This window comes from Sebastes fasciatus, chromosome 5 (assembly GCF_043250625.1).
Source record: "Sebastes fasciatus isolate fSebFas1 chromosome 5, fSebFas1.pri, whole genome shotgun sequence".
NCBI lineage: Eukaryota > Metazoa > Chordata > Actinopteri > Perciformes > Sebastidae > Sebastes > Sebastes fasciatus.
The window spans coordinates 19,487,179-19,499,278 of record NC_133799.1 but is presented as its reverse complement, the minus strand read 5'-3'; the positions used below and the strand labels follow the sequence as shown (position 1 = coordinate 19,499,278).

At 44.1% G+C, this 12,100-nt stretch overlaps 2 protein-coding genes across 4 annotated transcripts in view; both read left to right on the top strand.

Moving 5' to 3' along the window:
* btf3l4 (basic transcription factor 3-like 4) overlaps positions 1 to 625 on the top strand; it is a 61,526-nt gene extending 60,901 nt beyond the window's left edge. For both annotated transcript variants that reach the window (XM_074635575.1, XM_074635574.1), the window contains exon 6: positions 265 to 625. In XM_074635575.1, the coding sequence (XP_074491676.1) occupies positions 265 to 311 (47 nt within the window). In that variant the 3' untranslated portion in view covers positions 312 to 625. The remainder of the gene's footprint in view (positions 1 to 264) is intronic.
* Positions 626 to 760: 135 nt separating this feature from the next.
* On the top strand, positions 761 to 11,859 carry zfyve9b (zinc finger, FYVE domain containing 9b). Of its 2 annotated transcripts, XM_074635571.1 has the most exons (16): positions 761 to 1,085; positions 3,488 to 4,314; positions 4,426 to 4,525; positions 5,065 to 5,261; positions 5,339 to 5,450; positions 7,010 to 7,132; positions 7,952 to 8,107; positions 8,187 to 8,411; positions 8,500 to 8,582; positions 8,687 to 8,791; positions 9,191 to 9,341; positions 9,835 to 9,915; positions 10,177 to 10,339; positions 10,479 to 10,584; positions 10,674 to 10,853; positions 11,150 to 11,859. In XM_074635571.1, the coding sequence occupies exons 1-16, from the start codon at positions 1,022 to 1,024 to the stop codon at positions 11,309 to 11,311; spliced, it is 2,835 nt and encodes a 944-aa protein (XP_074491672.1). In that variant the 5' UTR covers positions 761 to 1,021; the 3' UTR covers positions 11,312 to 11,859. The 2 variants fall into 2 exon arrangements, 1 of the variants encoding a protein (XP_074491672.1); XR_012593958.1 differs by lacking the exon at positions 11,150 to 11,859 and having other exon boundaries at positions 10,056 to 10,339; positions 10,674 to 10,707.
* The last annotated feature ends 241 nt before the right edge of the window (positions 11,860 to 12,100 follow it).

Below are 12,100 nucleotides of genomic sequence, written 5' to 3'. Positions count from 1 at the left end.
GGAGAAATAAGTTCACATTTTGCTACGGTGGTTGTTCCTTACAGTAGTTTATTCTTGTCGTTAGTCCTTGTATATTAAATAGGTTGGTAGGATGAGGGTTAAACTAATTCTCATAATGCTACTGTAAGTGTGTTTATTAAAATAAAGAGGATCCACTTTGTAGGATCCAATTGATTTTGGAGTAAAGTAAAATAAGTATTCTGCAAAACAGTTTTCTTCTAATGTAATAATTCGCAACGTGTTGTTGTTGTTGTTGTTCTGCAGATCTGGTGGAGAACTTTGACGAAGCGTCAAAGAACGAGGCGAACTGACACACAAGGAGCTCATGTGCACACGGGCTGGACTGCAATGAAGCGAGAAACCTCCTCCGGTGTTTTTAAGTCTAGTCATCGCAGACATATCAGACACTATCAAACACAAAAACCAGAGACTTTTCTATTTTACGATGGCCCACACGGATGTCCGAGTCAGACTGGCTTGTGCTCTTATTAAAAAAAAAAAAAAGATAAATACTCCCCTTCTGGTAAAACTGTTAAATCTTCGTCATGGTCAGGATAACAGTGGTCATTAAAGCTAGTCTTAAGACTTTTTGTTTATGAAACAAAAATAAAGGTGATTAACATTTTGTAGATGGTGCTGTGGTCATTGATGAGAAGTATTGATCCAAACTGAAGATGCAGTTTTGCATGGAAAAATGATATTTCCTGCAGGTTGTGCCTGCAGCCAGGCTTCTCATATCTGACATCATAGCGGTAGCGGTGTTGTCTTGGCCTGCTCACTGTCCTGCAGGGCTGAGGAGACAGCAAACTGTGGGGAGGGACATTTCTGCACACCTCTTGAGTTTCTTCAAAGAGCTGCAGAGAGACACAGGGGAGGAGGGAGATCACAGAGAAGAGAGGGGGAGCAGAGAGAGGAGAAAACCATCCCATATCCTCCGCTTGTGAGCAAGGCACTGCTGCTGCTGCTGCTGCTGCTGCTGCACACTTGGATCCTCTTCTTCTCTCACATGTAACTGGATAAAATGCTCAAGTTCTTCTCTGCGAGGGATGATGAGAATGAAAGCCTGCTGGGAGCAATAACTGAGGGTAAGAAAACTGCGTTGATTTGCAGCCAGGGTGGGGGATGCTTTTTACTCCACCATTCACATTCGCAGCCTGGATGATGATGATGATACACTGTTTGTCACAGAAAATCTGCTGATACAGCATTTTGGCTGCGCGCATAGTCCGCAGCATCTGTGTGTGTGTGCGCATCATCTGTATGTGTGTGTGTGTGTGTGTGTGTGAGGAGACTGGCAGTAAACATCAGCTCAGCTTGGTGTCCTGCTGAGTCCTGCTGCTCTGATGTAACGGGGCTGCAGGGTGAGTTGAGTGTCGCATTGCCGCCGGCCTCCTCCTCTCCTCGGTTGCCTTCGAGCGGATTAAAAAATTACGCACACGTGTGTTGAATGCGTCACTGTACCGGAGAAGCGGGAGGCTCCGGTCCAGGCAGCCGGATCGGTGCGGAGCTGCAGCCGCGTCCGGGAATGTGCGCTCTGCAGCCGGCTGCAGGAGAGCGACATCACCCGCCTCTTATTTTTTTATGGTTTTATGTGCTGCAATGCAGTTTAACCTGCAAAATAAGACTAGATGCATTTCCATTAAAATAAATAGGAACATGCAGCAACACCCTGGTTGCAGTATAGTCTATATTGACTGATTTCTATAGTGGTTGTTTAAGTGTCCTGAGTCATGACTCGTCATGAATCACTGGCTGCTGCTGCTGCTGCTGCTGCAGCTCAATGAAACACCAGCTATGGACACATTAACTCCCACTGCGTGCTGGTCATTAACACTAATGCTTATTATGTAACTACCACATGAGAGACGGTGAAGGGTGCTGGAACAGTAATTGGATGTAATCAGAGAAGACATTTTGCCTTTATGTTAGAATCTCATGTTGAGATTATGAATGGAGTCTTTCAGAATCAGAAATACTTTGTTGATCTTTAGGGGGGAAATTGGGGCGTTACAGTTGCTCTTGTATAGAAATAAAGGAGAGCATGCAAATTATGTAGATAATGCTACAGTATAAACACAATATATGTAAAGAAATATGAGTAAAATAAAAAAAAATAATAATAAAATGCGAATTTAAAAAATATAAATATTTGCATTAAACCTGCAATAGGCAGAATATTTTTTTGCATCATTGGGCAAAAATCCCATAATAACCTTTCAGCATATTGTGATTCAAGTGTTCTGAGAGAAAACTAGACTTCTGCACCTCCTCATGGCTCTGTTTTCAGGCTTTAGAGAATCTGTGACGGGAGACATACAGTAGGGGCCGGCACTAACCCTTTTGTTGCCCTATAGGCAAAATTCAGATTTGGAGCCGCTCTAGGGTTAGGGTTAGGTTTTTATTTTCATAAATAACTATATTATAATATAAATAACTATTCCCTGATATTGTCTGCTTAAAAGTGTTTAGTCAGTTTCACTACAACAAGAGTTACAGGGGTGAATAGTGTATTTTTTTCCTTATTTGTTAATTTGTTACCTCAATGCAGAAAATGAGGAAGGGTGCCCACCGACATTTTAAATTTCTTTTCATTTTTTTTTTTTTTTTAGAGGGCGAGTTCCCATATTTTAAAAAGTGAGGTTTTCAGGTCTTTTATTTTATAAAGCAGGTTTAAGTGCTTTATAAATACTGTTAAACTATCAAAACGCTCAATATACGGAGAAACACACAGCCCGTATTCAGAAATTGTGCGTTTGAAACAAGCCGTTAGGATTTCTGTCCATTTGTGATGTCACAAATATACAATATATATATAGATAGTTTCACGGTTTTAAATGTAAACATTCTAAATGTGTCACGGTTAATTTCCTGTTGCGGTGTATGTAAATAACATCAGCTGACAGGAAGTAAACATGGACCCAAACTGTTGCCCATCAACGCAATTCCGTTGCAATTAAAAAAATTACTCTGATTAATCGATTATAAAAATAGTTGGCGATTAATTTAATAGTTGAATTGATTTATCGTTGCAGCTCTAGTGTGAAACCCTGCAAGCCAACAGAAAAGAAACAAAAAACATCTGTAGGCTGAAATCCTCCTGGGATTATATGGACGCTCAATATGAGACGCTATACAGAGCCAATCAAAAAGAACCACTATTGAGCTTTTGGTTCTCTGGAGAACACGCAGCTATGTGGTAGCACCGATTGCTCGGTCTTACGTCAATATTTAGTCCACAACAAACCTTTTCCAGCTCAAACACCTCTCAAGGGCGACTGAGTGCTAATGCAGCCTTTAGTGGTGATTGAAGGCTATGAGGTGTGTTCAGGGTGATGAAATAGATGATCACATGCCGTCGAATGGCCACTTAGCACACGTGAACATTTTCCACTTAATATAAGTTGTCGTTAAGGAGCATGCATGGTGTGTGTTAAGTGGTGCGATAGAGACATTGTTCATGATATCATCACGTTTCCCCTTGAAACAGATGAAGGAGACAATCCATCTCTTCAGGACACCAAGCACCACTGGCTGAATAGACCCTGCCTGCTGGTGCTCAAAGATGGGGACGTGTCCAAACCAGGATGCGGCCAAATAAGACCAGAATCTCCGTCTAAGACCTCGTCAGATGTGTCAGTCAGGAACAGCTTTGGGCCATGTGAGCAGAAACCGTCTGAACATCCTGCCAAAACTGCTTCACCCTCCCAGCTGGAGGAGGGCAGCTGCACTGTGACCGCCATCTCCACATGGGGCGAGGGTTGTTTCGGGGAGTCTTCCAGCCCCCTGGTGCTGAGCCCTGCCGAGGCTGCATGGCCCGAAGAAGAGGAGGAGGAGGAGGAGATGGCAGAGGAGAAGGAGAAGGAGAAGAAGCCCCAGGCTCTCCCATCAAAGGAGGACTCTGTGGTTGAGGAGAAGGAGCTGGAGGAGAGCAGGCTGGAGCAGCAAGAGCAGTCCTGCAGCTCAGAGGCGACAGCAGCACCCTCTACTACTCTCTCACATGATGAGACGCATCATGGCAAGGGCTCCAAGGAGCTCCAGAGCCAGCTTAAGATGCTCCGAGATGAGACCAACAGCAGCAAAGCCCATGAAGCCAGCGGGGAAGGAGCGATGGGGGACTGTGCAGCTTCTTCCCCTCTGGATCCTGACAACGAGTCCCAGCTGAGCCCGGTTGGTATTCTGTCCAAGGATCGAGGCACTGTCCTCGGGGAGGTTGCTCCCTTGTGGGTCCCTGATGCTCAGGCACAGGTCTGCATGAAGTGTGGGGTCAAGTTTACGTTTACTAAGAGGAGGCATCACTGCCGGGCTTGTGGGAAGGTGAGGAAAAAAGTTCATATGTTGTGCAGCATTTAAAATACAATTTAATTAGACTGACTTATAGTTGACGTGTGAAATGTGTGTGTCTGTCTTTATGTGGTGTATCCTCAGGTTTTTTGTGCACTTTGCTCCAATCTGAAGTTAAGACTCACACATCTGGATGGCAAAGAGGGACGAGTTTGTATTTCCTGTCATTCAACCCTCCTCAAAAGTGAGCACGGATTTATTTTTTGTGTGTTAAAGTTCACAGGTTCTTTTTAATGAAAATTTGCTTAAAGGGGACCTATTATGCTTTTGTGCTTTTCCCTTTTCCTTTAGTGTGTTATATAGTTTTTTTGTGCATGCAAAGTTACAAAGTCCAGGCCAAAGGGAGTTACTCTCCCCCACAGAAACACTGCTCCTAAACTGCCTGAAACGCCTTGCTTGAATTCCCGGCTTTTCTTCTGTAACGTGGTGATGTCACCAAGTTGTACATTTGCATAATATCTGCCTAGCAGCTAGTTTGGCACGCCCTCAAACAAAGCTAGTTAGAGCGGAGCTGAAGCGGAGTCTGAAGAGTTTGGGTTAGGGGGCAGGAGGTCAAACAGAGCGTTTCAGACAGAGGGTGAAAAGAGGTGCTGTAGCACAGCCGGTATGAGAACAATTATATGTTTTTTGAACATTAAAGCATGTAGACATGTTCTAGTAGAAATGCACCTGAAAATAATCATAGTAGGTCCTCTTTAAGTAATTGTTGCACCCTCTCCTCAGGGACACCTCCGAGGGGGAGAAGGAGGGTGTGGTTTGCAGATGACATCCTCCCCAGTAAGCAGTCGGAGTCGGCTCCGACCACACCGACCAGAGGGTTCTCACCGCTGATGAGACGAGCGCTGGGCGGGCCAGGTAGAAGTCCTGTGGGTTCACCACAGATCAGGAGAGCCTTGAGGCCACATGGGACGAATATCAATGTAAGATCATCCAAAACAGATAGAGAGTTTGTAGAAAAACATGGGCTCCTGACTCCTCTCCCTCCCTCTTCCTCCAGGAGGCCTGTGGTCCGTACGGCTGGGGCACCACGACTTTAGTGAGCAGCTCTGCCAACCTCATCCCCCTGGACGGCCTGCCGCCCATCCTCACCTCCACAGGAGTCAAAGGAGGTAAGACAGGCTCAATTTGAAAGTCAAAGATTTTGCAAAATTACTTTGTGGATTTTCTGTTTATGGGGGAGCAGATGCTGGTATTTTCCTCGTGACCTTGAAATGTGCAAGACTCGCACAGTTTGCACGGTGCAAAGATAACAGACAGAACAGAATGGAGTTTCATGCAAATCAGGCAGCATGAGGCGAGGTGAAAGTTTGGTCTCTGATGTTGAGGAGTTGACAATTTGATGATGACTAAAAGGAAGTGAGAGCAGCATCTACAGAATAATGCTGGATAACCTAAATTAACACTTTTAAGCTTGTCTGTTCTGAATAGAAGAAAATAAAAGATGAATTAGTCATTAGTGTTTTAATTCTTCCCACTTAAAGGGGACATATTGTTAAGTACTCACTGGTTGCGTCTGAAATTCCGTACTAACATGCTATTTAGTACGCTAAAACAGTATGTGAGATATTTTAGCATGTCCAAAACCCTAGTATGTAACCAGTAGTATACGCAACTTGCATAATATTTCCAATGAAATATCACAGTATGCAACGCTGGACACTACAGCGGCGTAAATATCCCACAATGCAGTAGAAAATGCAGTAGTGACGACAACGTTCACAACATATGTTGACAGAGATTTCACTTTGCTAGGCATAATATATATTTTAAATTAATTCAGACTTTGAGTCTCACAAACACTTGTTTTTGGTCACATGAGGTTGGTACGGGTTACCATGGTTACAAGTCTCCAACCGGCAAGGAGGCTCTCAGGGAGTGACGACGGAAATTACTGCTCAGTGCGTCCGAAAAGAGACATACTACTATTCATGAATTTGGACAAAGCCACTTTTCAGTGCTTGTGCACATACATTTGGGTATCTGGAGTACCTACAGTACCCACCCACAAACTGCCAACGCACATACTGTGATGAACTGTGACAACATGTGATTCAACAAGCAGATTCAGATTTGGCTCCTCTTCCTAGTCACATGCAGTCTCACTAGAATATATTGCCCACAGCTTGAGGACTATATGTTTGCAAAGGTGCTACATATTTTTTCTCACGAGCCAATCAGAGCAGACTGGGCTTTTTCAGGAGGGGGTCTTAAAGAGACAGGCGCTAAAACGGAGCGTTTCAGACAGAGCGTGAATACAGGTATATTCAGACAGACAGGATGAGAAAAATGTTCGAGTAGAAACCCCAAAACACAATTATGAACCTGGAAATGAGCATAATAAGTCCCCTTTAAGAGTCATGGCTACCCCCTATAGAGCTGTAAATGATAATGTGAACCCCATCCTGCCTGGTTAAACAGAGGCGTTTAATAGTAATAACAGCATTAATAAAAGCTACCTCTCCTTGCATCTTAATTAGGACCAGGTTTCGACAATGGTTATTAATCCTCACACAGCTATGAGTTCATTTTCAATGAATTTAGCGGTTTTATTTGCTTACAATGGATAAAAGTACAAGGTCGGAAAAATGCTTTTCTGTGCCAGCTCAAAGCATGAGCAGTTGTAGAAGATACTGCAGTCTAACCACAGTGTTACTATATTGTTTTTCAGATTACACCGTGGAGGAGCAGCCCTCTGAGATGCTGCTCATCCAGGAGTTGGAGAGCGGCAGACCAAAGCCCCTAGTGTTTGTCCTCAACGCTAACCTGCTGGCTATGGTCAAGATGGTCAACTGTATGTTTATTTTTATCTTTTCATCGTGCATGATAAAGTACATAGCAAACGACACATTGGCAACATATTGTACATAATCTAGTATAGGTGCTGCTGTGATCCTACAAAGAAAACATTGTTATTGAATACAAAAAAGGGATGACTGGATGTGATTTCAGTTGGACTTTTTAAGGGGAGGCACCACAGGTGAATAGGTTTAAAACATGTAACCATGGACTCCTGGATCATTGTTATCCGACCCATGTTCAATCCTCCTTTTGGGGAGTTGGGTTGAACCCTGGTCAGGGCAATTCAGATATACGACCTGTGTCACAACCCGGGAGCAATGCATACCAATCAGCTCAGGTGTTAGAAATGGGCGGAGGTTTACATGTCTGGAGGATTACAGAGAGAAGGGATGATAGTGGCATCATCAATGTGTGCAAAAACATAAAATGTCACAGAATGATGCATGCTTTTGGGATAATATGGCATAAATATAGTAGGCCTACTTATACATCATTTTTACTTTTGTAAAATGTTGAAGGTCCCATATTGTAAAAAGTGAGATTTTCATGTCTTTTGCAAATGAGACATTATCTAATGCTATACCTTTTGGTGAATTTAAGTGAAATCTACAGACACAAATAGACAAAGTAGTAAAATAAACACCTACATGTGTATTTTGGATGTTTTCTTTTCACTAGTCTGAAAGAAGACTATGGAAGGAAAATAGTCCAAAATCTCAGAATTGAAAAGTGCATGAAAAATTATGTTTTCGTCTGGGGGTGTCCTGTCTTTGTCGACCTCTGAGGTTGTTGTTCCTTGATTGTGTGACAGATGTTAACAGGAAGTGCTGGTGCGTGACGACGAAGGGGATGCATGCAGTGGGCCAGGTGGAGGTGGTGTTGCTGCTGCAGTGCATGCCTGAAGAGAAAAGCTTCCCAAAAGACATCTTCAGCCACATTATCCAGCTGTACAGGGACACCCTCACAGGTCAGTCAACTTCCCATACACTGACTGTTAAAAGTGTTTTACAGCTATAATTACACATTTTTCCTCTGTATTCCTGCAGGAAAGGTTGTGAAACACCTGTCGCTGTCCCTGTTCGGCAGTAGCTTCCTGGGCAGTGAGGAGCACGCGGGCTTCCTGTACATCCGCTCCACTCTCCAGTCCCTCCAAGGTCTACCTCTGCCCAGCCAGCCCTACCTCTTTGGCCTGCTGGTCCACAGAGCAGAGGTGACCTGGGCCAAAGCCTTTCCCCTGCGTCTCATGCTGCGATTGGGGGCTGAATACAGATGTAAGCCAGCAGGCCCCAGTGTGAAATGCTGCGTCTGTAAATGCTGCAGGATTTCTCTTCAGTTAAACCGCTTTCTTTCTTGTTCCAGTTTACCCGTGTCCTCTGTACAGCGTGCGCTTTAGGAAGCCCTTGTTTGGGGAGATTGGCCACACCATAATGAGACTTTTAGTGGTGAGTATGACACCACATTCCCACCATTAATAGTTAAGTTTGGTGTCATAACTTTTACAAAACTTCCCATAATTGATGTTCCTCTTCTTCCCATCCTGTTCCAGGACTTTAGGAACTACCGTTACAGCCTACCGATGGTGCCAGGGCTCACTGTGGATCTAGAGGCTCAGAGGACCTGCATAAAGATACCAACCACTGGCTATAATGAGGTAAGAATAAGCCTTTAAATGCCCAGCCTGTTTCCATTCCCAGGGCGTCAAATACAGACGCTTTGTCACGGCCGTCGGCGTTCGATACCGGTATGAGAGACACCAGGCTTTCCATTAACTACGATGTAAACCCATCAACGGCAACAGTAAACGCACAGGGAAAGTGATGTAATGACGTAGATTAAAGAGCCCGTACACAACGTCAAGTCAGATTTTCGCTGTAAAAACATAGTAATTTTAAGCCCAACCATGAGTGTTTTTGTTTAATTCACAACATTAAGCATGGGTTTACTGAGACCAAAAAGTGGCGCAGAGGGGTCTGACAAAGCGTCAGTATGTGACGAGTTAATAATAATGTTTATGTGTTTTTTACCAATGGTTATCCTTCCCTTTCTTTAGCTTATGAAGGCTTTGAATAAGTCCAATGAGCATGTGCTGGCCATCGGGGCGGGCTTCAACGAGACGGCAGACTCCCACCTCATCTGTGTGCAAGGAGACGATGGCCAGTACCAGACCCAGGCCATCAGCATCCACAATCAGCCACGCAAAGGTGGGCCATAATAACAGGTTACTGTGAGAGGGACATCAGAGGAATGCAAGCGTTAGACTATATTACACACCTTGTTTATTCATCAACCATTTCTTTTAAATTTGCTTAATGATGCTGTTCTGACAATTTTTTTTATTATTATTTGACAATTACCTCTAGTCTCGTAGAGCCTGGAAGACGTTCAAATAGGCAGTAAAAAATGTAAAATTAAAAAATCGTCAAGGTAATGTGATGCTGCACAGTGCTGTCCCATTCATATTTATACCATTTCAATCATTTTTTGTTTTTTTAAATATTCATCTACATAAAAATGTTATCAATAAGACCTTTAAAGAGAAACAAAGGGCTCAAGTGGCCCACTGGACCAAAGAAGTTCCCTTATATAACACCAGATGGCACTACATGATAGTGTTTTTCTACTGTATCAGGATCGGAGCCATAGAATTTGTCTCTAAAGATGTTTTTTTTTTCTCTATTTCTTTTTTTATTACAGTTACTGGATCATGCTTTTTTATATTCAGCAGTGCTCTGAAAGCGTCTGCAGGATACCTCGCCAAGTCCAGCATCGTAGAAGGTAGGATGCTCGCTCTGAGGGGAGTCAGGTTCACCTTGACATGACATGAAGTATAGTGCATGTTAACAGCTCTGCTTTAAAACTGGTTTATTCAGAATGTGTTGATCTTTGTATGTGTGTGTCTGTGTACATTTTAACAGACCGTTTGTCTAGGCGTGTGTACATGTTGATGCATGTGAGTGTATGTATGTATGTATGTATGTGTGTGTGTGTGTCCGTGTTCGTGTGTTTCTCCTGTATTGCTGTCCCCCTCTTCCCCAGATGGGCTGATGGTGCAGATCACCGTGGAAACCATGGCAGAGCTCCGCCGGGCACTGCGGGACATGAAAGATTACACTGTCACCTGTGGACGGCTCGACCAATCAGATGGCCAGGAGCTGGTGTGTGTACAGTGGGTGGAGGAGAAATGCACTGTGAATAAGGGGTGAGTGTGTGTTTGATGTGGCAGAATGAAGCTTTTGTGCTCAAAGAGAACAAAAAGAACGAACCAACCACTACACTGCACTAACTGCATTTTAATTTCTGGCCTGTGTTGTAAATGAATGTGTGTTTGTGTCCTTCAGTGTTATCAGCCCCATCGATGGGAAATCCATGGAGTCTGTCAGCAGTACGAAGATGTTTCAGAAGTCAGAATACAAAGAAAACGGGAAGATCATCCGCTGGACAGAAGTACATAATGATGATCTGCTTACAATACCAACATCAGTCCATGTGAACCGTCCTCCTCCCTTCACGTGTCTGTGTCTTATGTTGTGCAGGTGTTCTTCCTGCAGCGGGGAGATCATCCCAAAGGAGGAGCGAGTGACTCTGCTGAACACGACCGGTTGACGGAGCGGATCGCCCGGGCGTTTTGCTTGGCGCTGTGTCCACACCTCAAACTGTTGAAGGAGGACGGGATGGCCAAACTGGGGCTGCGAGTCGCTTTTGACTCTCAAGAGGTCAGAGGTCAAGGATTATACAACATATTGTTACTAACCTCCCATAAGAAGGTTGCATCGTGATGCAGACCTTGGTACGGACTTTGAGAAGCCATGCCTTAAAGTTTCAGATGCTCTTCCACTTGGCCAAAAAGTTTATGAAATGTAGTCTAGTCTGGGATCTTTTGTAAAAACTCCTACTGGTTTAACATTGGTGGGGATAACATATGAAATATGACTCACATAGTTGTGAAGTTTACAACACAAGCTCCTGGGTTTGACTATATTAAAAGTAATTCGTTATTTTGTAATTCCAGGTGGGATTTGTGGCTGGGAGCAACGGGCAGCCCCTCCCAGCTCAGTACCTCAACGCCCTGGACAGCGTGCTGATCCCCGTCATCCACAGCAGGGGGCGCAAGAGGGACGACGAGCCCATCGTGATGGAGCTCATCTTCTACATCCTGGAGAACATCACTTAGAGCGCACACACACACACACACGCTCACATCTTTTTAACCCTGACCATGACTCTGTCTCCGGCAACGTCTCATCAGTGCTGCCAACGGTTTCAGGGGCAAAAGAAGCATCCAAAGGGCGAACCGGACCACATCCGAGGTCTGCATCCATCTCATCCACTCACGAGTAGAGAGAGACGTGGTCTGACTCTTAGTGGTTCTCTGATCTCACCCTGCCCTGCAGCAGACAATCTGGGTACGCATGAAGCCTAGGACGGACCATCAGATCACTGTACACACCGTACAGCAGTAGCAACCTCATAGCTTGATATCATTCACGTTACACAATGTTCAATACGGAGAATACCTTTAAAAAGTGGGAGCTGGGTTCAGCCCCCATGACCTTAAAGCAAAGAGGAAAAAGAGAATGACTTGAAGAAAGTAGATCTGTAGCTATTTGTTGCACACTGAATGAATGAATGCCTGAAGAATGTTTTCATACTGGATGTATTTTAACTGATTGCTCATGAAATGTAATGTCGGCTTGGAATTAAACTTGCAACGATGACTGAGTTACTGCCTGTTCATCCAGGATCCTCAACACATTTACCCAAAGTGCTTGTAGAGTACTAGAGCAGCGGTTCTCAAACTGTTTGGAGTCAGGGACCCCTTATCTTACAGGGGAGAACATTTTCCAAGGACCCCTCTTAATCATAACACCGATAACCACCATTTGTACTCTTAGATGCCATTGGAACTATTTGTTTTCTAAAACATTTCAACTTAAATACTTCAGACATGTTTCATAGTGAT

Bases quoted from the DNA above. Each gene is read 5' to 3' on its own strand.
- zfyve9b (XM_074635571.1), top strand. From the start codon at position 1,022: ATGCTCAAGTTCTTCTCTGCGAGGGATGATGAGAATGAAAGCCTGCTG. The intron at 8,583-8,686 runs GTGAGTATGACA...ATCCTGTTCCAG, and splicing joins CCATAATGAGACTTTTAGTG to GACTTTAGGAACTACCGTTA. The intron at 10,585-10,673 runs GTACATAATGAT...TATGTTGTGCAG, and splicing joins AGATCATCCGCTGGACAGAA to GTGTTCTTCCTGCAGCGGGG.